Source organism: Chrysemys picta, chromosome 10 (genome assembly GCF_011386835.1).
Source record: "Chrysemys picta bellii isolate R12L10 chromosome 10, ASM1138683v2, whole genome shotgun sequence".
Lineage (NCBI taxonomy): Eukaryota > Metazoa > Chordata > Testudines > Emydidae > Chrysemys > Chrysemys picta.
The window spans coordinates 36,276,221-36,298,995 of NC_088800.1; the positions used below are offsets into that span (position 1 = coordinate 36,276,221).

At 37.0% G+C, this 22,775-nt stretch overlaps 1 protein-coding gene across 9 annotated transcripts in view; it reads right to left on the reverse strand.

Moving 5' to 3' along the window:
- Positions 1-22,775, reverse strand: part of SCAPER (S-phase cyclin A associated protein in the ER) — a 524,758-nt gene that overhangs the window by 63,853 nt on the left and 438,130 nt on the right. For 5 of the 9 annotated variants that reach the window (XM_065558411.1, XM_065558415.1, XM_065558414.1 and 2 more), the window contains 2 exons: positions 9,486-9,715; positions 2,344-2,499 (listed from right to left, as the gene is read on the reverse strand). In XM_065558411.1, coding sequence (XP_065414483.1) covers positions 2,344-2,499; positions 9,486-9,715 — 386 coding nt within the window. Of the gene's footprint in view, positions 1-2,343; positions 2,500-9,485; positions 9,716-22,439; positions 22,473-22,775 lie in introns of all 9 variants that reach the window. The other 4 variants (XM_065558412.1, XM_065558407.1, XM_065558413.1 and 1 more) reach the window with 1 other exon arrangement.

The following is a 22,775-nucleotide window of genomic DNA, read 5'->3' on the forward strand; positions in this document are numbered from 1 at the left end:
AGTTCCAGGGAAGATTAAACTTGTGCAACCGACAGTTTCACAGCAGATCATAACAGATACCCTTGAATTTGGCTGCATTAAGGGGTCATATGTTTTCCTAGATGAACTGCTCTTTATTTCTTCAGCGAGTAAGGTACACTGGATTTTCTACAACTTCAGCTATTCATGTCTTGTCTTTTGACCTACTGTGTTTAATAAAGAAATATATTCTTCCCTTGGTAAGCACACAATTTCCATTAGCAGTAGTGGGAATTAACTATATCCACTGGGGGGAAATAATTATTGTGGTCTTTATATGGAAGCTTCTTTCATGTTACAGTTCTTTTATGTCACTCTTGCACCAATTATAAGATCTTTTTACATTAATATCTCTATTGTCAAAACCTCTCAACACTCCAGTGTCATAGGACTGATAGTATTTATTCATTTTTCCAATAATAATCTGAAATTAATTTAGACAGGTTATCCTACTTTGATGTGTGCTTCTTGTTCATACTCATTCATGTTTATCAAGATGGTACTTCAGTATTTACAGCAGTATTTTGTAGGTTATGCTGTTGAAGTCCTGTCACCACTTACCCTGAATCTAAGTAGTGTTTGTGAATTACTCACAGAGGTTGCTTCTGTGGCAGTAGGTCATGCATTGTATATTGGTGTTATTGTACTATACCAAGTTTAAGAGCTCAACAAATATGGGACTCATTTCTATTCTCTTATATGTGTTGAGAAGATCTTACTTTGAAACCTACTGAAATCAATGAGGCTACTTGAGAAGTTAGGTATTACCCAACATGGCAGAATCACACCCTTGATTAATTTCTTTAATGAGAGTGGACTGGGTGAAGAAAAAAACATACTATATTAAAACTACCATTCCAACAGGCCTTTATGTAACATTTGATCAAAGAGATCTCTCAAGGACAGTGGTTAAAAATCTAAAATCCCATATTTGCGTTCCCTTGTATGCTCAAGTGAGCTCTAGCCAATTGAAAATACTCTGTTCATTCTGAGATAATCAACGGCATTGTCATCATATGAAAATCACATAAATGTTGGGGTTTGTGGAAGCAAAGCTTACCTGCCTTGATGTTCTGGACCTGCTACAAGGTACATATTTTCTTGAAAGAGGTATTTGCACAATAACCGCTATTCTGAGATACAGTACTTTCTAATTCTTTTTGGGAAGGATATGCCTGCTTTAGAAATTCCAAATAGTATGTAATTTATTCTTGTGGCTAGAATAATTTTTCTGCTAAGAGAAGGGTGATTCTTTAGTATCTATTTGACTTTTGGCAATATTTCGTAGAAAGTGCAAAATGACAACTTGGCAGCCCACAGGAAGAGACTAGAAGACAAATTTCATTAAGTCTGGATGGTCTTTGTGGACTCATATTTGTAGTTTCGGTACTTTTTCTTGGTCATGGGACTCCTACTTATCAGAAATTACAGCCACCTAGAGCTTTGTTCCATATTTTGTGTTTTACTGACTCATGTTTGTTTTTCATGACTAATGTTACTTTTCCCTTTCAGGAATTAAGTTCCCCCTGCATCAATGTTGTTTTCTTTTCCTCTTCTTCCTTATCTACGTTTGCATTCAATGGTTAACTTTTCCCCGTGTTATTAACAAAATAATTGCATGACATTAGTTAACAAGAATGTTTTAAAAATATTCTACAATGATAAAGGAAAACAAGCATTTGCTCCTTTCATCACTCCCCTTATGAAGATTTAAGTGTAACCTAAAATCTAGCTTATTTATTATGTGGCCAATGTATTTATTTTACAAGTAAAATTCATTATTCAAATGTTCCTGCAGAAGGATGCCATATACATTCCTGAATCCCTTCTGTCCTGCAGGATGAATTCCACTGAATGAGTTCCTATAAAAAAAATCAGTCCCTTCTTGCAAGTGGAATTTTGAAGTACAAAGACTGAATTAGACCATACAAGAAATAAATTACTTAACAGTTGAGTTTAGCCGCTAATAAAACATATATTGAAATCCTTAGGACTGATTACTTAAAATTACTAGTGATAAAACATTTTCTATGATGATGAGTAAAGGAGATAAAGTTTGTAATTCTGATAAATTACTTACTACTAGGATGGTTGCAGGTAACTGAATATAGTTGTACAGCCAAAATGTGGACACAGTGAACTTTTGATACCAGCATCTATACTAACCTTGGTTAAACTAAAAGCAGTTCTATTCTAGAACTTCACCTAGAATGTTCAGTTCCACATAAGAAGGATATACTTGTGGCTACAAAGGTTGCTGCTTTTCAGATGCTTAAAAAAAAGGTGAAAGAGCAAATCAGATATGATAATAGCAAGAGCACTTACTTTCCACTGACAGCAAAACAGAGCTGACACATTCCATGTAACACTGCTGTAGCATTTTGCAGAAAAGTAGCTATTTTTGAATTGTCATCAACAGGACCTTGGACGGAGAGGAAACAGCAGCATAACTTGTCTATCAATCCTATATTCACCACATAACTATAAGTGGAGGGAAAAAACATTGTATTAAGATATGGCACCCTGCCAGTTTCAATGAATTATTTTTTTTAGTATTATCATTATCAATGTCAACTTGTATAAAAAGCAGGTTTTGAATTCACAACTATACAAACATAAAAGGTTAAATAAAGTAGCTCAAGTTGCAATAATCTTAGATTTGGCCCTCTATAGCTATAGAAGTTTCTGTTAAGAGATCTGTCTATCTTAGGGTAATTTCTATTATATTTCACAAGTAAGATGAATGAATATGTTTATTTTACCATACTCTTAGAAGGACAGTGGAATTTTGCCATAGTTAAATGATTTATAATAATCTCTATATTTTTGCAGTAGTATGATTTTTTTTTAACATGAAGAGAAAAACTTCCCAGAACACAATAACACAAGAATGAGATGATGTTATCCAGATGCAATCTTATTACAACATAAACCAGCAATGACTACTGCATATTCTTTTTTTTATTGGCAACAATTAACTGACTAACAAATAACAATTAGAACAGCTTTCTACTGTTAGATGACTTTTTTGTTGTGGTAGCTAAAACTCTGGTCCAGGCCTTGATCATCTCCTACCTCATCATTTCTGGCTGCAGCTGCTGTCATCTTACCTCCTTCAACTCCATTAAAAGTGCTGCTCCCCAGATCATCTCCCCAGATATATCACCCCACTTTTAAACCCCCTTCCTAAGAATTGCAGGGCTAGAAACCAGACTTTTTGCCAAAGTTTACAAAACAGACAGCTATTGGAAACAATATGAGTAATTATGAATAAAAATACATTGTGTACAAAGTAGGGATCTCATTGCAGTATTAAAAGACCATTTAAAATCTTATTAAAAAAAGACTGAAGATTATTAGTTACACTCAGATTGACTGTTCAGGTAAATTTGTGAAAAGTTGTAAGTATTATATAGATTTCTGATCTAAGCAATTCATCTGCAATACAGGTCATAAACATGCTCTCCAATATTGGCAGGCAAATACCAAGAGACAGCTAGGGAGTTAGATGTGTAAAATGCTGAGTGCTGTCTATCTCTGAGCAGCAGGAGGGGAAGGAGATGAACTGAAGCTAATAATGATAAATTATTATCGAAGGTACACATTTTCTGGTCAATGTTATTCTTCCTTTTTCTCCAGGGAAATCTCTACATTCTTATTGGCATTCCAAGGATCCCTCCATGTCCCCTTTAGTTTATTGCCCAACCTTGATGCAATGTGCTGTAAGCTATCATATTTCTGACAGAGAAGAAATGGAGGAAACTCTTCCCAGTCTATCTGGGCCATTTCTTAATTGGCTTTGGGGGCAACATGAGAGATATGAAGCACTCTCTTCCCAGGAACTAAGCATACAGCTGAGTAGAGTTACAAAGCTTTGCTTTCCCTCCCTGTTTCCTTTTAGTTAGAAATTTTTCCCATGGTAGAGTAGTTCCAGTATCTCTGCCCAGCATAGCTGCTCTTGTGGTACACAAACTGTGTGGCAGTTAATTAGTGCTGCTTATGCAGTGCACATTAACTTTTCCCACAGAGTTGCAAATATTTTCACTGACACTTTTTTTTTAGTCAAACATCTTAGTTTAAATATCTCCAAAAAGAGACATGATAAAATGGCGAGAAGGTGAAAGATTCTCATTAATAATATTAATTTATCTGTTTGTAGCTAATTTAAAACACCCACCCCTCTCCTTTTTCCTAATTGCACTATTACTCTGTCACCATGCCTTTCATTCCCCTGTTAGAATCAGATCCCTTAAAGTGCCCCAGGTGAAGAGCCTATTCTGATTCTCATGTATCTTCTTAGCTCTGGGGTATGCCTGTGTTTGGCCCTGTCCGTTTCAGATGTCAGTGCAGTACAAAATATCAATAAGCAGACCTCCCACCCTCTCATTCATATATGGGGAGAATACAACATCCTGAAATTTCACACTCTTTGAAAACCCGTTTGGGAAGGGGGCGGGGCTACATGTGAACAATAAAGTTTTAGAGGTCACTGGTATCCATGACAACTGTTTGTTTTGCCTTCCTCCTACAGCTGTCCTCTTAGATTTATATCAGTCAACATTATACCAGACTTAAAAAAAAGTTTTAAAATGTACTAATTATAAAATGTAAGTACAAGGGGTTTAAGACTAAAAAAAAAAAAAAGTATTTTCTTTGCTCTCTTATGTTACCTTTGCCACACTTTTGTACCATCACATAAGTATTCAACTCCTGTAGTGGCATAAAAATATTCTTGATGATTTTTATATATTTAGGACATTACTTAATTTGCAAAACAAGTTAATAATCCAGCATTTTCCAAGAGAAATGTCAATTTCCTACCCTAGTTAAGACATTAAACTAATGAACAGTAAAGAATGAGAATGACATAGAAATGGCAGGTGGCGGGATTCTGTATTTAGTGAAATAGATACTTTCTGATGGTTAATTGCTAAAAATAAAAAGCCAAAGATTTAGGATAAGAAAAAAGCGGAGCCGCTGGATTAACCTTTGAATGCTACATATGTCATGTATATTCACTGTTCATGAGGTTTCTGGGGTGCCTACATTACTTGTGGGAAACTTTAATAGTATAGTCTAACAGCACATCTATGGTTTAAGGAGGCAGCATTGCTCAATGGATAGGACACAGGACAAGGAGTTAGAAAAAAACATGGTTAAGTTCATATAACACAGGAAGACCTTAAAGAAACTATGGGCAGCTGAGAGTCTGTCTGGGTTCAAGTGAAAGAGAATAGGTAGACTAGAAACTTGCAACACATAACTTCTCAAATAACTAATCTGTAGAAAATAACAAATCCAAAAAGAGTTGTAAAAAGAAAAATAGTAATGAGATATTTCAAGTACTTAGGAAACACTAAATTAAGTCATACATTCAAGAACAAAGTACCTGAGTGATTTAGTCTATAAAATCTTTGAACAGAATCAACAAAAGTAAAAACTAGTACAGACTGTGTATAATCAACCTGTGGAATTCAGTGTCACAGAAGGTCATTGAGTTAAACACTGTGGCTGGATTTTATAAAGGGCTGGATAATTACATAAGTATTAACATCATTTGTAGCTATGTAGGCTAACATAATGACAATCAATTCTCATCCTTTAGGGTGAGAAAAGATCTACAGGAGTCAAAGGAATTTGCCCCCTTATGTTAAGCATTGCACAAGTAAGTAGGTGCATTTTTTATTTCTATGGCTTCCTTTGCATCCTGAGGGATTAACTATTGCAGGAGATAAGATTTCTGATTAAACAGATCAATGGCCTGATTTGACATAAAAAATTCTATGTTCCTAAAATGTAAAAGGAAAGCAAGCAAGCAATTCCGCTTCATTCTGAGAAATATAAAGAACAAAATCACTGATGTAAAGATGAGAAAACATCATATGCCTTTGATAGTGATATATGGCAGTAGGACTGAATTGAAATTAAAAACGGGGTCATTCATATAAACTATAGTGAGTGTGTGTGTGTGCGCATGTATGTAACACACAAAGTACGTTGAAAAAACATTATTAAGGTTTCAAAGTCAAGTGCTCAAAAGCTTTAAAATGCTAGAATCCCCCAGGTCTGGCTCTTGTCCCCTTTGATTTCCATTCAGGCAGCTTTCTCCTCTCTTCCTGCCCATCAGTAGAGGGGGCTTTAAGAGTACAGGAGAGACAGGCCCTCCTACTCTTTGTTCTGGTGCCCAGCTCTGGCACAGCCCCCAGCAGCCCAAAGTGGCAACTACAGGGAACCTCCTGCTCAGCCTCCTGTTGCCTCAGGCTGGAGCATGCCCAGTGCAGAAAGAATGTTCAGAGAATTAAGCTGCAAAGTTCTAGCAAGCTGCTATAGAGCATGGGCAAGCTACAATTTTTCAAAGGTTGCCCATCTGCCAAATTTCAAGTTGCTACACCAAAGGAAGGGGGCACCAGACCTTCCCAAAAGAAAAGGTTGCCAGAATATTTTAGCATGGTCAAAACAACATATTTTCTCCATACCACTTCCTTGGAAATGGCTGAACCATTTGGGCTGAAATTTTCCAACACAATTCAGCATGTGACAGATACCTGGTATGGAAAATTGCAACCCAAATTGCAAGTATGGCACAGTTATAAGCAATTTAAAGCAGGGTCTTATATTGGGATGTGTCAGGCAACCTTAATAATAATAGATGGTGCTACCAACCGTTCCTAAAATATGGTTTGTGTGTGTATATTTATACCTATCCTCCCCCAACACACGTATATGTAAATATGTAAATATGTATATATTTGTGTTTTAGCACATGGCATTATGAGAAAAAGGAGAAACAATTACTGAAATTAAATAGGATAAAACAACTGAGGGCAAGGAAACAAAAAGCAAAAGGAAAGTGCAGAAAGGTAAATTATTGTGGACCCAAATGTTGTGTGTGCCAATAAATATACTAGGAGTAAAAAAGGTCAGTGGAGATGAACAAAGAAGTGCAAAGAGTAATTAAGGGTAAGAAAGAGTTATATTATGAAGTATTATATAAAATGCAAGGCAAAGAGAAAGTCTGCAACAAACACACATTAAAGTAAAGTGTACTAAAATTGAAAAAATATTGAAGAGGAGAATGAAAACAAAATTCCATATGAAGAGGTTAAGATAAATCACAATTTTTTCAAGTGCATAAGGGACAAGAGGTCAGTGGTGGAGACAGACAGGCTCTGTGAGATGAAAAAGGTAATTTATTAACTGAAGAGGTAGGCCTTACTGAAAAATTAAATGTATCCTTTGCCTCATGTGCTCACAAAAAAGGTTAAAAGACAGATGCTCAGAACAGATAAATTCCCCAAGGGAGAAAAAAAATAGAAGAAGAAATCAGGGTCTCAGCAGAAGAAGAGACCATGAAATTAGAAGATCTGTAGACTGCTAAAATCTAGGACCACACAGGGTCTATTCCAAAAGAGAAAGAGATAGGATTCCCATTAGCAAATTGATCTGAAACCTCTATGGAAACATAAGAGGTACTGAACTTGGAGGAGGCTAATGTAACACTATGATCTGAGAAGAGATTTATGAAGATCTAGAAAAGTATAGACCCGAGGGGGACATAATGAAACCAATAACCAGGGACTACCTAGCGCGACATCAAGAATATTATGATTTAATTGAGGCTAGTCAATAATCAGCATGGATTTTCAAAAAGATGATCACCCTTGACATACCTCATAGACTTGAAAAAGTAAAACGGAATTAAATAATGTCCGTAGCTTACTCCAATGATATCTAATTATTAAGGTCCAATCTTATCTGTCCTCGACTCCCACTGAAATCAGTGAGAACTGAGAGTGCTTGCCACCTGGCAGGAGTGGGTCCTAAGACAGCTTTTTATACAGTAACATACCAAAGGCTAATCTGATAAAGTTCACTAAGGGAGTGTCCTGAGTAAGTAAAGAATTCCTTAGATATCAAAGAGAAGAAATTGGGAATAATGACTACCCAAGATGGAAGGAGTTGAGTAATTCAGTGCAACAAGGATTAATATTAGGACTAATTAGGACACTTTATTTAATGACTTAGAAGAAAGAACATATAGCATTGTGATGAAACTTGCTAATAATACTAAGTAAGAATGTGTGAATCAATAGAAAGAAGAAGGGCAGCATAGTTCAGAATAACATGGATAGACTGTGTGTGTGTGGATGAATAAGGAACTTTTGAAAGTAAATGTAGATAAATATGAAGTGACGACAGAACAAAAAGGAAGAACAATGTATTATACCTGTAATGGTTGTATATTCAGTATTAAAAGAAATAAATATGGGAATACAGTGCTTTTGCCCAGTAAAAGAAAGGCAAATCACATTGTATATTAAAAAACAAAAGCAACACTATTGATCTCTAAGTCTCCTACTGTCTTATCTGTGTCTGTTTTTATACTGTAAACTCTTAAAGCCAGGGACTGTCTTTATGTTGTGCTTTGTATACTGTTGGGAATCAACAAATATTATATAAAAATAATGTAAGGATCCATATACAGAGTTGCTAACTATGGATTGTCTAGAGGAACTTTTACTGTGCAAAATTCTGGTCACCTTTATTTAAGAAAAAAGGACAGAAAGATCAACCAACCAAATAATACAAGGATTCCCACTGACACAAAGGAAACATGCATATACAAAGGCAGAATTTTGGCGATGTTAATCCAACACAGTTAAACAAACTAGCGGACTGATCCTGTGAGGTGCGTTAAGCCGACATGATTAAAAAAAAAAAAAAAGAAAAAGGAAAATGAAGATATTTCAGACATCACTGAGAGACATAAATTTCTACAGAGAATAAAAGACAAATGGTAAAGTGCATAATGTAAATTACTAGCAAATACAAGAATAATTCATGCATGAATGAAAGCTATGGAAAGTCCTGCCACTAACTTTCTTTCTGTACTATAGCAAGTAGTTAACATTTAGAAACAATAATCAAGAGCAGCAATTAAGAGCAAATAGTAGCATTTTTCAAAAAGAGGTTTAGCATAATTTGGAGAATGTTTTATACTCTCCATGAAAACTTGTTCTGACTTTCTGTACATTAGTTGCCTTTATTCTATGTTTATTGACAGTGATATTATTGCAGTAAATTTTACTTACTCCTGTGCCAATAAGGAGGTATTTTGCGGTTGGAGAACTTCTCAACATCAGAAGAGAAAGTTGGACAATCACAGGGCCAAATTTTTCACTTAGATAAATGCACAAATCTCTATGGACTTCAGTTTACATGTATATTTGAGGGCAGAATTTGTCCCATATTTTTCTGAAAGAGCATTTTTGCTTGAAAACATATATATATATATACACACACACATATATATATATATAGCGCCTTTGAGTGGTCTTCTGAACCATACATAGGTGTTAGTCTTATTGAGTTAGGTTCAGAGGAGCTTATTACCATTGCTAGTTCTTTGCAATTTTCTTTGACTAAAATAAAAAAAAAAAGTTTAAAAATATTTCATAATTTTTTACCTGATCAGGTCCTGAACCCTGCTGTTAAAGGCCTCAACTTTTGAGGGCTTGTTTTTCACTTCCTGTATTATTTTAGGTGCAGTGGGCTGATTGTTTACATCTGGTAGACTGGAGATCAGACACCCAAAGACCACAGCAATGATTCTGAGAAGTCCAGTTGTTAAACCTTCAAATACTTGCTTATTTGCACTTCTTCCCAATGTTGCATTATATTCATCTGGAACACAAACCTGCATAAAGAGATACAATAAACACATTTCCATAAAATATGTAAAATTCAACTAAAGAGACTACTGTTGTTCTCCTAAGAATATATTTTTAATTAATGCATGCAGTGAAACAATCATAAAAGCCCGATGGTATACACAAACATGCATTAGAACCATAAATAATAACTGAGGAAACAATATTCCAGCATTATTGATGAACATTAAAATACAATACTGCATCCTTTATTAGGCAGATTGTTATAAGATTATATTTCTCCACCTTCCATTTCCAATGAATGCCATTTGAAACCTCTAACAATTACAATGCGTGCAAAATGTATGTGTAGAATGTGTCCTAATGGATAAAAATGAAGTAATTCCTAAATGGAATTCAGTGTATATGAACTTAAAGAGAGAAACCTTATAGCAAAGGACTACTTAACTAACTATATAAAGATATTATTATTAATTATTATGTATAGATAAGGTCTTATGATGATTCACTGGCAAAAACAAAAATATTTTCAATATAACTAATACATTATAAAGTAAACAAAGTAATGAGATGGCTCATTGACTCCTTGATTAGTGCCTGTTTTATCAAATTAAATCTTTGGGTCTGATCTTTTGCGTCTCAGGCTGCCTGAAGCTTGGAATGTTACAGAGGCATCACCAGTGCTCTTTTGTAGAAAATGAACCTTTGCAAAAGTACTGATGTTCTACAGTAATAATGCCACCCATCTGTCCTTGCCCAGAAAGAAGAATGCTATGACAATAGTGATGAGTGTATATTTAACAAAATTGATGGGGGATGGCTGGCAGAGAACTACTTGAGTCTTTCTTATATGGTACATACAAGTGAGCCTTTTGATAGAAAATGCAACACACTTAGTAATCCATGTGAATGATCAAATATCAAGATCAAATCTCCTATGGACTTTTCTCCAGGAATAACAAAGAGGCACCAGAAATGATTGAAAGACTTTATCTTAATATAAAAAATGAGCGCATCCTAAACATCTATTCTTTTGTGAAATTGTTGTCCCAGAAGAATTATGGAGCCTAAAGAAAAACACAGAAGAACAGGTTATTGATAAGGATGGCACTCAGAAACCAGTGTCAGGAAAAAAAAATTAGAATCAGGAGGCTGCACTACCTAACCCATTGGAAAAGGATATTAGAAGATCTGAGCAGCAAATGCAGGCAACACAAGCCAGAGCCACAGGTGGCCTCATTCTTGTCTCAACTGAAAAGTACTTGGTGGATGAGGAAATAAATTTTCCAGTCAGCAAGAAGGAATCCAATAGTGCTCTTTAGCTTCCGCCTACCTTAGCACAAAACCAGTACCATTTGTTGTTGATCTCAATGCAAATAGATTAATCTCCGGCTGGCCCTAGCAAGCATGCCCATCGCTGAGTTAGACCCTCATATTGGTCCCACTTCATAGACTTGAAAGAGAGTTCTCTAGATAATTTGTTTCGCCTTATAAGTGAATGGCTAATGGAAAGTCTAAGAATAGCTCAGTCCTACACACAAGTTGCTCTTAGGCTGTATTGAAGCTAGTGTAAAATAGTTTCTAAACTTTCTAGCATTAGCTGCACTCTTACTTCAGATTAGAGGAAGGGAAACTGCCAATGCCAGATGAATGACTCACAAAATTGAATACGCAAATAAGCTAAACATATCAAAGAGAGAAGTGCTCTTCTAGGCAAGAGAAGCATCCTCAGACACATCTCTATCTTCTTCCTTGATTCACATCTGCCTCTTTTGCTTGTAATCCTGGTGCCAATCTTGACACTGAATGCTCATCTCTTCTTTGAATACCCTGAAAATGCTTTTCTGGGGATGATGCTGTTGCTGTGGGTAGAGGGCTGTCACTATGGAAGTAAGATGCTAAAATGAATGAAGATTTCTCCATTGTACTCAATAGACCCAGAAAAATATACAGGCATGTCTGTATCACTACTGGGATTGTGTCATGATTCACATGAATCATCATTTTAAGTATGGATAAATCTGTAGCTACCGTGGACAGGCTTTTGGTAAAAACCTACATCACCAGAGAGTAAAGATACTTCCTTTGTGATTTCTGAATTAATGTGTGGAAGCAAGAATCTCAAAGGCCAATAACATCAAATCAGAGTTCAGGGAAAAGGGAAAGGATTCTGACATTGAAATGATTGAAAGAATATGATCTGTTTGGAAATCTGTTCAAACTTCCAAAGTCTAGAATGGGCAAGAAGCTTCTGGAATATTTTAGAATAAAAAGATAATGGGAAAAGAAATCCTGGCCTCTGTGATTCATTGTAACAGACTCTATTGATAAAGATTAGGAAATATGTCCTAACAGAAACTTGTGAGAAGGGTTCCTGAAAAGCAGACTTTGTGTGAGAAGTTGGTTGGGATGAGAAACAAATTCATATTGAAGGGCATTGCCAGTCTCGCTTCCATAAATTCAAGGTCATATTAACATGACATGTTGGAATGTCAGACATGGAGGAAACTGGCTAATGGTTTTACAAGGGGAGCTAATGACAACTAGAAGGAACAATGGGAATTAGTTCCATGCTCTTTCTGGTTAAACCTCAAATTATGCATGACATGAGTCCAGGTAGCAGGAGCCAAAGTTGCTCATTTGTAGATGCCCTTTATATTTTGTCACTGCTAAGGACAACAGGGAAAATGTCTCTAATGCAACTGATAGTATGGTAGCTCCACTTGGGACTTATTAATTGGTTCAGTCAAACCCAGAAATCTGGCTGAATCTCCTGTCTCCTCCATTTTAGCCAAGGTGTTATCTTTGTCTTGGTGAAGGGCGAATTAAGTTCTTCACCCTCTAGGCCACCTGGATGAGGCCTAAATTCCTCAATGAAGAATACCTTCTGTTGATTGTAACAGAAGCCAACAACCATGATGTCATGTGAGAAACGTAAGATGTAGTGCTGCTTGAAAAGCTGTAGACTCTCCTGAGTCACAGCTGTGAAAGCTTATTTTTGAAAGGGAGTAAATCAGCAGCTGGAAGCATCTTACTCTAAAGATGGTAGTAATATCTGGACAGATTTACTACATGTAAAATAAGAAGGCTATAATATATATAGCGCTACAAAACTGGGAGCAACTTCTTAGCTAGTGTAAACTGTCACAGCTTCACTGAAGTCAATGAGGGTATGACAGTTTATATCAGCTAAAGATTTGCCCCATTTTGAGCACTGGAGGTTCCAGGATCTGGTGATAGACAGAAAAAACAAGAAGTGAAGGCAATATGAATGATGTGCTAGCTTTACAGACAGAATCTTGTCACTTTAGGTACATGCATCAAGAAACATGTCTCCTAACTGGGCTCACTGCTTTTAATGGTGCTGATGTCGGCACAGTGCTGTGGTTCTGTAGAAGCAATTTAATGACAGAGAACTTGATCTTTATCCACCCTGTAATTAATGATCGATACTGCCTGAAGTTTTCTTTCATTCAATTTTAAAATCCTGTAGAATTAATGTATGCTAGTGGATTCATAAAATGCTGTTGCTCCATAGCTTAGCCCTGTATAGGTATCTGGGGGGATTTGGTAACACTTGGTGACAAAGAACAACATGCACATTTCTTTATTATTCATTAGCTCTGAGCCTTGTGTTGGTACTTAAAACTCATTGTAATAGTCTGGCTTCTGGTGATGAGCCAAGTCAGCCAGTGAGAAGTCCTCAGCTGCTAATTCAAGTTTGACTGAAAAAATACAACGTTGCTCCTGTAATCTACACTGACTAAAATAATTAATGCCTAATGGTTTTGATTCTGTACTAAATAAATGAATAAATTCTCTACTGAACCAGATGGATTGCATTGTAAAATGTGTATATCAGTTTAAATATGGCAGCCTTGCACTATGAACACCAAGGTTTAAAATTACTAAGATATACTCTCCATTGCTCGTGCAATTAAGATATAAAATGATGTGCAACCTTTTTCTTAAAAAGATTATTTAGTACTAATATTTTGTATCAGCAACCTTTCATTTGCTATAATTAACAGCATTTAAGACAAACTGATTTTGTGTTTTCTTACAGTGTTATACATCTAAGTTGTTATATTTTCTAAATGCATAACACTTAGTTACACAAGTCAAAGATTTTATATTATTGTGCTATTTCTAATTATTTTAAACAAGGAGCTCTATTTTCACTGGTGTTTTCTATAATGATTATATTATTAATAATTGCAAGACATTGATTTTTACAATTTATATATGGAATATATGTATATGAGTTAATGTATTAAGGTTGCTTGTTGATAATTATATTGATTGTGGATGTGGATAATTAAAATTATGGAAGGGTTATTTTATAGGTTTCAGATTCTAATTTTTTTATGTTGTCTATATATGGAGATTCAAGTGTGAAGTTAATGATGTGTGTCAAACATTATCTATGAATTCGTAAACTTTCAAATATTTCATTTCTAATATTCAAATACAGTATTCTTTTGATATTTTGAAATGTTTAAATGATATATATATATATATGACCCTAACTCAGTGGTGGGCAACCTGCGGCTTGCGGGCTGCATGCAGCCCATCAGGGTGGCGAACCACAGCCACTGGGAGTTGTGGGGGGGCCGTGCCTGCGGACGGTCAATGTCAGCAAAATGTCTCATGGCCCACAACCAGATTACCCTGATGGGCTGCATGCGGGCTGCAGGTTGCCCACCACTGCTCTAACTCTGTATTGAAAAAGGTTCGGTCTGGTAATTGGTATAAAGCATTTTTAAGTGATTGATGATGAAAGAAAAAGGAAAGAAAGAAAACAATGTATCCAATGTCATAGTGCTGTTTCAACAATGTTATTGGAAAACAGCATTATACCAAACCCTGAATTCTTTACTCATTTTAAAATCAGTCTTTACACAGGAAGACTCCTAGGCCCAGATTCTAGGCACTGATGCAATCCACTTGCACTGTTATGGCAGCTTGAAGCCAGCTTAACTGTTCAACTCAGAATTTCCCATGTGTGGGGGAAATCCCTTGCTGGCATAGCCTCCTCAGCTGTGCCCTCCATTTAGAACTTAATCCAGCAAGGTGCTGAGCATGCTGGCTCTGATCCAGCAAAGCACTTAGCATGCATTGAACGCAGCTGAGAATCTGGTTCTCCGGACTCATGACACCATGACTACAGTTGTACTTCAACACTTCTATAAAAAACAAACAAGCCCACAACACACATTTTGACTTTTTTTGTATGTGTCCAACTGAAGAAAGAAATAAGAGTTTTCACGGAGCATCAAAGTGCAACATCTTGTGCCCAATCTTGCTCTAATTGAATGCAACAACAAAACTCTCATCAACCTCAATTGGTGTAGGAGCAGACCCTTCTGTTTTGGATCGGCTGTTTCTTTCTCAGCACTACATATTGGTTTTCATCATTTGGAATTTCAAATCAAGAATGCACTTCTGTATACAATCCATTGTATGTTACTTTGAATGTTATCTTTACAGAATTTAATATGCATTCAACAGGCATTAGCATGAGATGTCAAAAGAAAGTACATGTAAAATGTTCAGAGACATACCCCAAATTTTACCATTTCTTTTGAGTTGCTTCTATTGCCTGTAGAATTATTTCTGATAGAGATGTTGTCTTCATGTTGATAGCTTTTCCTCCACTGAGAGCTTGTCTACAAGTTGAGTTATTCAAGAACAGCTATTGCTGAATAATTCCATGTGTGAACACTCATTTTGGAATTAGAGTGGCTTGTTCCTGTTTAGCTTGCCCCATTGGGTTAGCTGTTCCTGAATAACTCCATACAAGCCCTTAGCTCTAAAAGGGAACAGAGAAACACAGGCCTAGATTTACAAAAGACTAATTCTGGGCCTTACATCCAGATTTTGTCAGACTGAGGAACTGTGATTTTAGGCTGGTTAGGGACAGCATTCTCTACTCTGCAATCTCTGCAGCATTGATCGAGCTAGACAGAACTTCATGACTAATGAATGAGATGGAATTTTACATTATTTTAAATATTCCTTTGCAGATATTTTATATCTATCTCAATGCATTACATTTTTTTGTATAAAAGAGAATGAAATACTAATTACTGACATTTTAAAGTATACGCACGAAGACATAACAATTTAAAACAAATGTCTACTCAATAGACCACCCGGAAAAGTTCCCGAATGAAAAATGTTCAGTGTTATATTTCAAACTTTAATTTCTTTGTGTTATAGTCCAGGTTCATTCATAAGATTTCAATTGGAAGTAAAGCTTTTAAGAGCCTGAGGGGCAGATCCTCATTTGATATAAAATGTCATAGCTCCACTGACTTTCAATTTACATCAGACGAGGATCTGTCCCTGAAAACTTGCAGTTTTTAATCACTCTTATAATAGTTAGAAGCCCATAGATCCCAAAACAGATCTAAGTAATCACAAAATAATCTAAATATGGTGATATTTTGTGACTGTATTTACTCATACAATGGTTTCTAAGCAACTTGCCCTCAGGATTTCTGCATTAAGGGGTGTTGCACACCTTGTGATGTTATCTCTGCTCACTTAGTCACTTGTGTTTGTATCGCCCAATCAGTCGTGTTGCTGTGCTTTCTGCAGACATAAAGTCACTGGGCTTGCCTGAACAGAAACATTTTGGAAAATGTGCAGTTTTTCATAGTATTTGCAGTAAATACTAGTGGCTCCCTATATGAACTGAACAATTATGCTATGAAAATTGAGCTAATGCTCACCCCTAAGGTGGGTGGTCTGTGCAGGTCAGGGCTGAGGTCAATAGCAGGGTGGGTATAGAGAAAGCTTGCATTACAGCTGTCTAACTGTACCTGGCCAAGGAATAAACAGAGCTCTTTAGCTTCTGGCATTTCCAATCCTTCAACCTTTAGGCAGAAACATAAAAACACACTCCCTCTTCGAAGAAGAACAAGGGCTACCAATTTAACCAGAATATTACAGCAGTGCCATTCAGCCCACAGCAGGATATGCTGTGCCAGCATTTCTACTCTAAACCCATTTTTCATAAGGGTTTGCAATTTGGCTCTAAACTTTCATTCTAGGCTGAAATGTGACATACAAGGTCTCCTCTCAAAAGCAAACTGATTCACAAATTGCACAATAAAATATAAAAATGGATTCAAACCATTTTTTTAGTTACGGAATTGCAAAGAAATAAAAGATGCTAGTGTTGACAGATGCTTTTTACATGCCAACACTGAAGCATGCCTTCTATTACATTCGAAACTGCTTGATCAGGTTGGCCTGATATCCTAATTAAGTGGGTTTCCCTATGTCTGCTTCTTTTGGGTGATGATCCTCAATCCTCCAACTGGAGGTGAAGTCAGAAAGGGAGCAGTTTATTTAAGCACCTCTTGAACTTGGATGATGCTTTGGAGATGAGAAGCTCTGCAGCTGCTTTAGTTACCCTGGAGTGCAGAAGCTCTGCACTTCTCCTACAGTGCGTGTTGCAAATTATCTTGTTGACAGCTCCTCCTAGTACCTTCAGTCTCCCCCATGCAGCTCTTATAAGCTCTTCCTCTTCACAGCTCCTGTAAGTGCCCAAAAGTGAGTGACCTTGTGGAGACTGAACATCATGGACATTGCAAACTCTGCATGAACTAAAACAGCTGAGGAGCTCCTATACTTGTCGGCTTACAATCCTTGTAGTTATCAACGTGGAGATTGTAAACCCTTAAGAGACAGGGATGCAATTAAAAAACTGTGCAGCTGCCTCAGTTTCTGCAAAGTATAGAAGCTTCACAAAATCAGTGACATACTATACAGAGTTGAGATAGTAGCATATTTAATGGGATGGACTGTCCTGTTTAAGTAGCATTAATATACCAAGGGAGTCCTTCCGAATGAATTACACTTTGGGAAAAAAATCAGTTCCCTGGGAACTGCCCCATGTAACTGGATAACCCCAAATAAATTTAGTGTACTATATGAATAAAATTTTACAGGCCGTTTGTCTATAATGTGAATATAGCTTTAAGTACTGTATTTAAAAGTATAAAATGTAATGATCAAGTTGTTTTGTTTTAGTAGTTTTCTGTGCATCTATATGGAGAGATTAATTTCTAGTACATTATACATAGGGCTGGGTTAAACGGGTAGAATCATTTTCATGAACATTTCCACCAGTTCATTTCGTACAGTTTTTGTGTTGTCAAATGATGCTTTATACAGAATTTTGAGGGCCCAAACATTTGAAGATTACCTGGAAAAATCAACTTGTACAATAACACAAGATTATGAATTTTTAAAATTTCACCTAGAAATACAAATAGCAGCCACCTCTGGAAAATTTGACTTGGGGAGAGAAAGTTGGTAGGGCTAGAACAAGAGTCATATACACATTTATTATGGAATGGCAGCCATTACCTCAGAGTTAAGAATACAAATGAAGTTCTATTATTTTTGGTAGGGTGTGCTAGAAGAAAAGCCAGTCTGTTTCCCACCAGGATCTCAGATTGTGTACAAAAACATTACTGATTTTTCTGGCTTATACACTATGGGTTTGATTTATCACTGCAGGAGCGGAAAGGTGCAATCTACATCCCTTTGCATTGAAGGAGATGTCCATTTCCAGGATGGCAGTTGACAGTACAGCCACTGGCCTCCCATGGGGTTTCTGTCATAGAAAGCAGCTGGAAATTCAGACCAAGGTTCCATATCCAAATTCAGGCCTGAAAGATGATAATCTTTTAATACTATATCTTGTATGAAGAGCGAACATTTACCACCCCCCCCAAATATTAAGAATTTATCTGATATGGTAGCAAAATAGTTTAAAAGATTTTGCTTTTTCTATTTATTTTTACAAAGCAATTAGTAAGAATTTGTTTATCACAAAGTATCTTGAGATATATCTATAAACTTTCAGATTTACAACAGTCAGCTCAGGATGAAAGATCCTGCATTCTTTTTACAAACATCACAATATGTATTCTTGTTTTAAGATGGCACTGATGGTTCAGTTTCATGCTGGTTTGCTTTGATTTACCTTGAACGTAACATGTTGGATGAAAATACAATATAAAACCTGTCTTCTGTATGTCCATTTATAGATAGTATCAGGGGGTAGCCGTGTTAGTCTGTATCTACAAAAACAACAAGGAGTCTGGTGGCACCTTAAAGACTAACAGATTTATTTGGGCATAAGCTTTCGTGAGTTAAAACCTCATCCGAAGAAGTGTCTTTAAGGTGCCACCAGACTCCTTGTTGCATTTATAGATAATTCCTCACTATCAGTTCAGTACGTGTCCTTCACTCCATACATTATGGATGACTGTTGCAAATTTAAAACTTTACTAGAGTACAGCTGCTTAAAGTTTTCTATGAGAGATATATCATCTTTCAAGAGTTCAAATATCTTGAAAAATCAGAATTTCTTTATTCACCTTTTTTCTAAAAGAACCAGGTAGCTTTCATTTTAATTTTAAGAAAAAAAAAGTCCTTTTGACTTTTCAGATAATTTCATGGGTGGAGAGAAGATTATTTTATTGAGAGGATGCTCTTAGATAAATTTTGACAGAAAAAAATAAGCATATTTAAATATCCATGAACACAAAACATACTGTATCAAAGATTAATATTTCTGATGGGATAAAACAGTGAAGACTGCCCTGATAAACATGTGGCATTGATCATGAAAATCCATCACTTCATATGGAAGGCTTCCTATGAGATAGTTAAATACTCTAAAACAAACTCAGCTTGTTAATATAGATTCACACTTTCATAAAATGTTTAGAGATCCTTGGATGAAAATAATAATAATATGAGGAAAATTCCTTAGCAATTCTGTAGAGCCCAGAGAAAGAACTGACCTGCAGAATGCAATCTTTTCTTTCCCTTTGATACTTTTTTTGCGCTTTTTCTCTAAGAAGGCTCAGTTACAACCTTGTCATGCAATTGTATATATATTTGGATTCTGTGATCTGATATAATTGTTGAGAATTATGCATGTTTCTGATTACTGATTACTAGAAAAAAATCATCTGATTGAGGCCTTTATGAATTAATCTTAAAGAGAAAAATAATCTCAAAAATAATGTTAATGATGTGTGAAGCAATAATGTAATTGAAAAAGCATGTGGGAAATTAATATCAATGCCTATGAATAGGGCCCTACCAAATTCACAGCTATGAACAACGCATCATGGACCGTGAAATCTGGTCTCCACCCGTGAAATAGATTTCACGGGGGAGAGCAGCGTTTCTCAAATTGGGGTGCCTGACCCAAAAGGCAGGTGCAGGGGGGTTACAAGGTTATTTTAGGAGGGTTGTGGTATTGCCACCCTTACTTCTGCGCTGCCTTCAGAACTGGGCAGCCAGAGAGCAGAGGCTGTTGGCTCTGAAGGCAATGCCTTGACAGCAGCAGTGCAGAAGTAAGGGTGGCAATACCATACCATGCCACCCTTACTTCTGTGCTGCTGTGTTCTGAGCTGGGCGCCCACCGAGTGGCAGCTGCTGACTGAGGGCCTAGCTCTGCATGCAGCAGCGCAGAAGTAAGGATGGCAATACCATGCCATGCCACCCTTACTTCTGCGCTGCTGCTGGCGGCGGCGCTGCCTTCAGAGCTGGGTTCCCGGCCAACAGCCGCTGCTCTCCAGATTCCCAGTTCTGAAGGCAGCGCCGCTGCCAACAGCAGTGTAGAAGTAAGGTTAGCAGTACCGCAAACTATAACCTTGCAACCCCTCCACAACTCCTTTTTGGGTCAGGACCCCTACAATTACAACACCATGAAATTTCAGATTTATATATCTAAAATCATGAAATTTATGATTTTTAAAATCCTATGACTGTGAAATTGACCAAAATGGACCGTGAATTTGGTAGGGCCCTACATATCAATAAATGAAATTATTGGTAGTAATCGTCTCTCTTGTGAGTGAGCTATCTATAATTCTCTGGTATTTAGTATGTCCTTTGAAACGGAAAGGAAAAAGAATCTAATTTTGGATGCTTATGCCCAAGAAAAATTATAACAATCTGAATACATTGGCACTAATTCTTAATGATATGCATTTGAACTAAATGGTAACAAAGTAGGGCGTATCCCGGAGGGAAAGGTCTGAATGAACAAAAGCACCTAGGTCAGCTTCAGATGAACTCAGATTGTTTACTAGCCTGGGCTGTCTTGTCCAGCTTGTTATTTTCAAAAGCTTTTGGAAACTTCTCTTTGATCTAGCTGAGAACATATAGTTAGAAAATAAACTATCATGCCTTTTACAAGTTATTTTTAAAGCATAAAAGGACAGGTATTTGTAATATAGCAGATGAACAACCAACTGAGGAATATTTACTAAGGAACAAATACATGATTTTTAATTATAAATTTATGTACAGTAGAACCTCAGCGTTATGAACATCAGAGTTATGAACTGACTGGTCAACCACACAACTCATTTGGAACTGGAAATATGCAATCAGGCAGCAGTAAAGACAAGAAAAAGCACATACAGTACAGCACTGTGTTAAACAAACTACTAAAAAAATAAAGTGACAGTTTAAAAAAAGATTTGACAAGGTAAGGAAACTATTTCTGTTCTTGTTTCATTTAAATTAAGATGGTTAAAAGCAGCATTTTTCTTCTGCATTGTAAAGTTTCAGAGCTGTATTAAGTCACTGTTCAGTTTGTAAACTTTTGAAAGAGCAACCGTAATGTTTTGTTCAGAGTTATGAACAACCTGCATTCCTGAGGTGTTTGTAACTCTGATGGTCTACTGTATAGTGAAGTACATGTTTTATACAAATGGCTTTTTCTAGGAGTGGAAGAGATATCTTTGTAGAAAATTACATGACAGTTCTAATTTGCTTTGATAGCTATCTGTTGAACTACAATAAAAATCAATCCAAGCGTACAGTTCAAACCTATCGACTCATTCTTCTCAGTGTCAAGCCTTATAAAATATACATCTGGAAAGGTTTCCACTATAGACTTACAATAATCCATCTACAGGACTCAGAGACAAGGAAGAGCTGAGCTGGTAACTTTGTGTAATCTAATTCAAGTTATGGGAGCAGCTTCAAGACATGCATGCATGTACATAACTCCGCCCCTTCCCCGCCCTAACTCTGCCCCTCCTCCCTCCCACTCCCAGCCACACGGAAAGCGCTGCCCGAGCGCTACCGGCTTCACGGTTTGCCGGGCAGCCCCCAGACCCTGCGCCCCCGGCCGGCGCTTCCCCAGTGCAGCTGGAGCCTGGGAGGGGAAGCGCCCAGCCGGAGGTGCAGGGTCTGGAGGCTGCCTGGCAAACCGTGAAGCTGGTAGCGCTTGGGCTTCGGGCAGCCCCCTTGCCTCCGGACCCTGCGCCCCCAGCCGGGCACTTCCCCTCCCGGGCTCCGGCGGCGCAGGGTCCGGAGGCATGGGGGCTGCCCGAAGCCGGTAGCGCTCGGGCAGACCGGCTCTTAAACAGAGCCGAAGAGTCAGGGGAGGAGCAGAGCCGCCGCGGCCGGCAACTGAATATATTTAGATACTTGTTAAATTGAGTATTTTTCTATATTTGCATTCATGAATATGAATATGATCCAGCACTAAACCTATTTCTTCCCTAATCTGCTCTTCATCTATGGGGCTAGAGGCCTGCAAACTTGATGCACTCAAGAATTATCTGTGATATTATTTTTTATTTGTTAAGTGCCAACAATGTGGCTGATGATGTTAAGATGTAGATAAAGGCAGCTCCTACCCCAAAGAGCTTATCACATAAGGTGGCACGCGAGCTGATTTTCAGTGGTACTCACACTGCCCGGGTCCTGTCCACCGGTCCAGGGTATCTGCATTTTAATTTAATTTTAAATGAAGCTTCTTAAACATTTTAAAAACCTTATTTACTTTACATACAATAATAGTGTATAATTAGTTATATATTATAGACTTATAAAAAGAGACCTTGTAAAAACGTTAAAATATATGACTGGCATGCGAAACCTTAAATTAGAGTGAATAAATGAAGACTTGGCACAACACTTCTGAAAGGTTGCCGACCCCTGCCCTAGATGTACTGTACCTTTTGCATGTATATCACTCAAGAATTATTTTAATACGTATTTCATTACATTGGGAAGTTATTCCAGTTA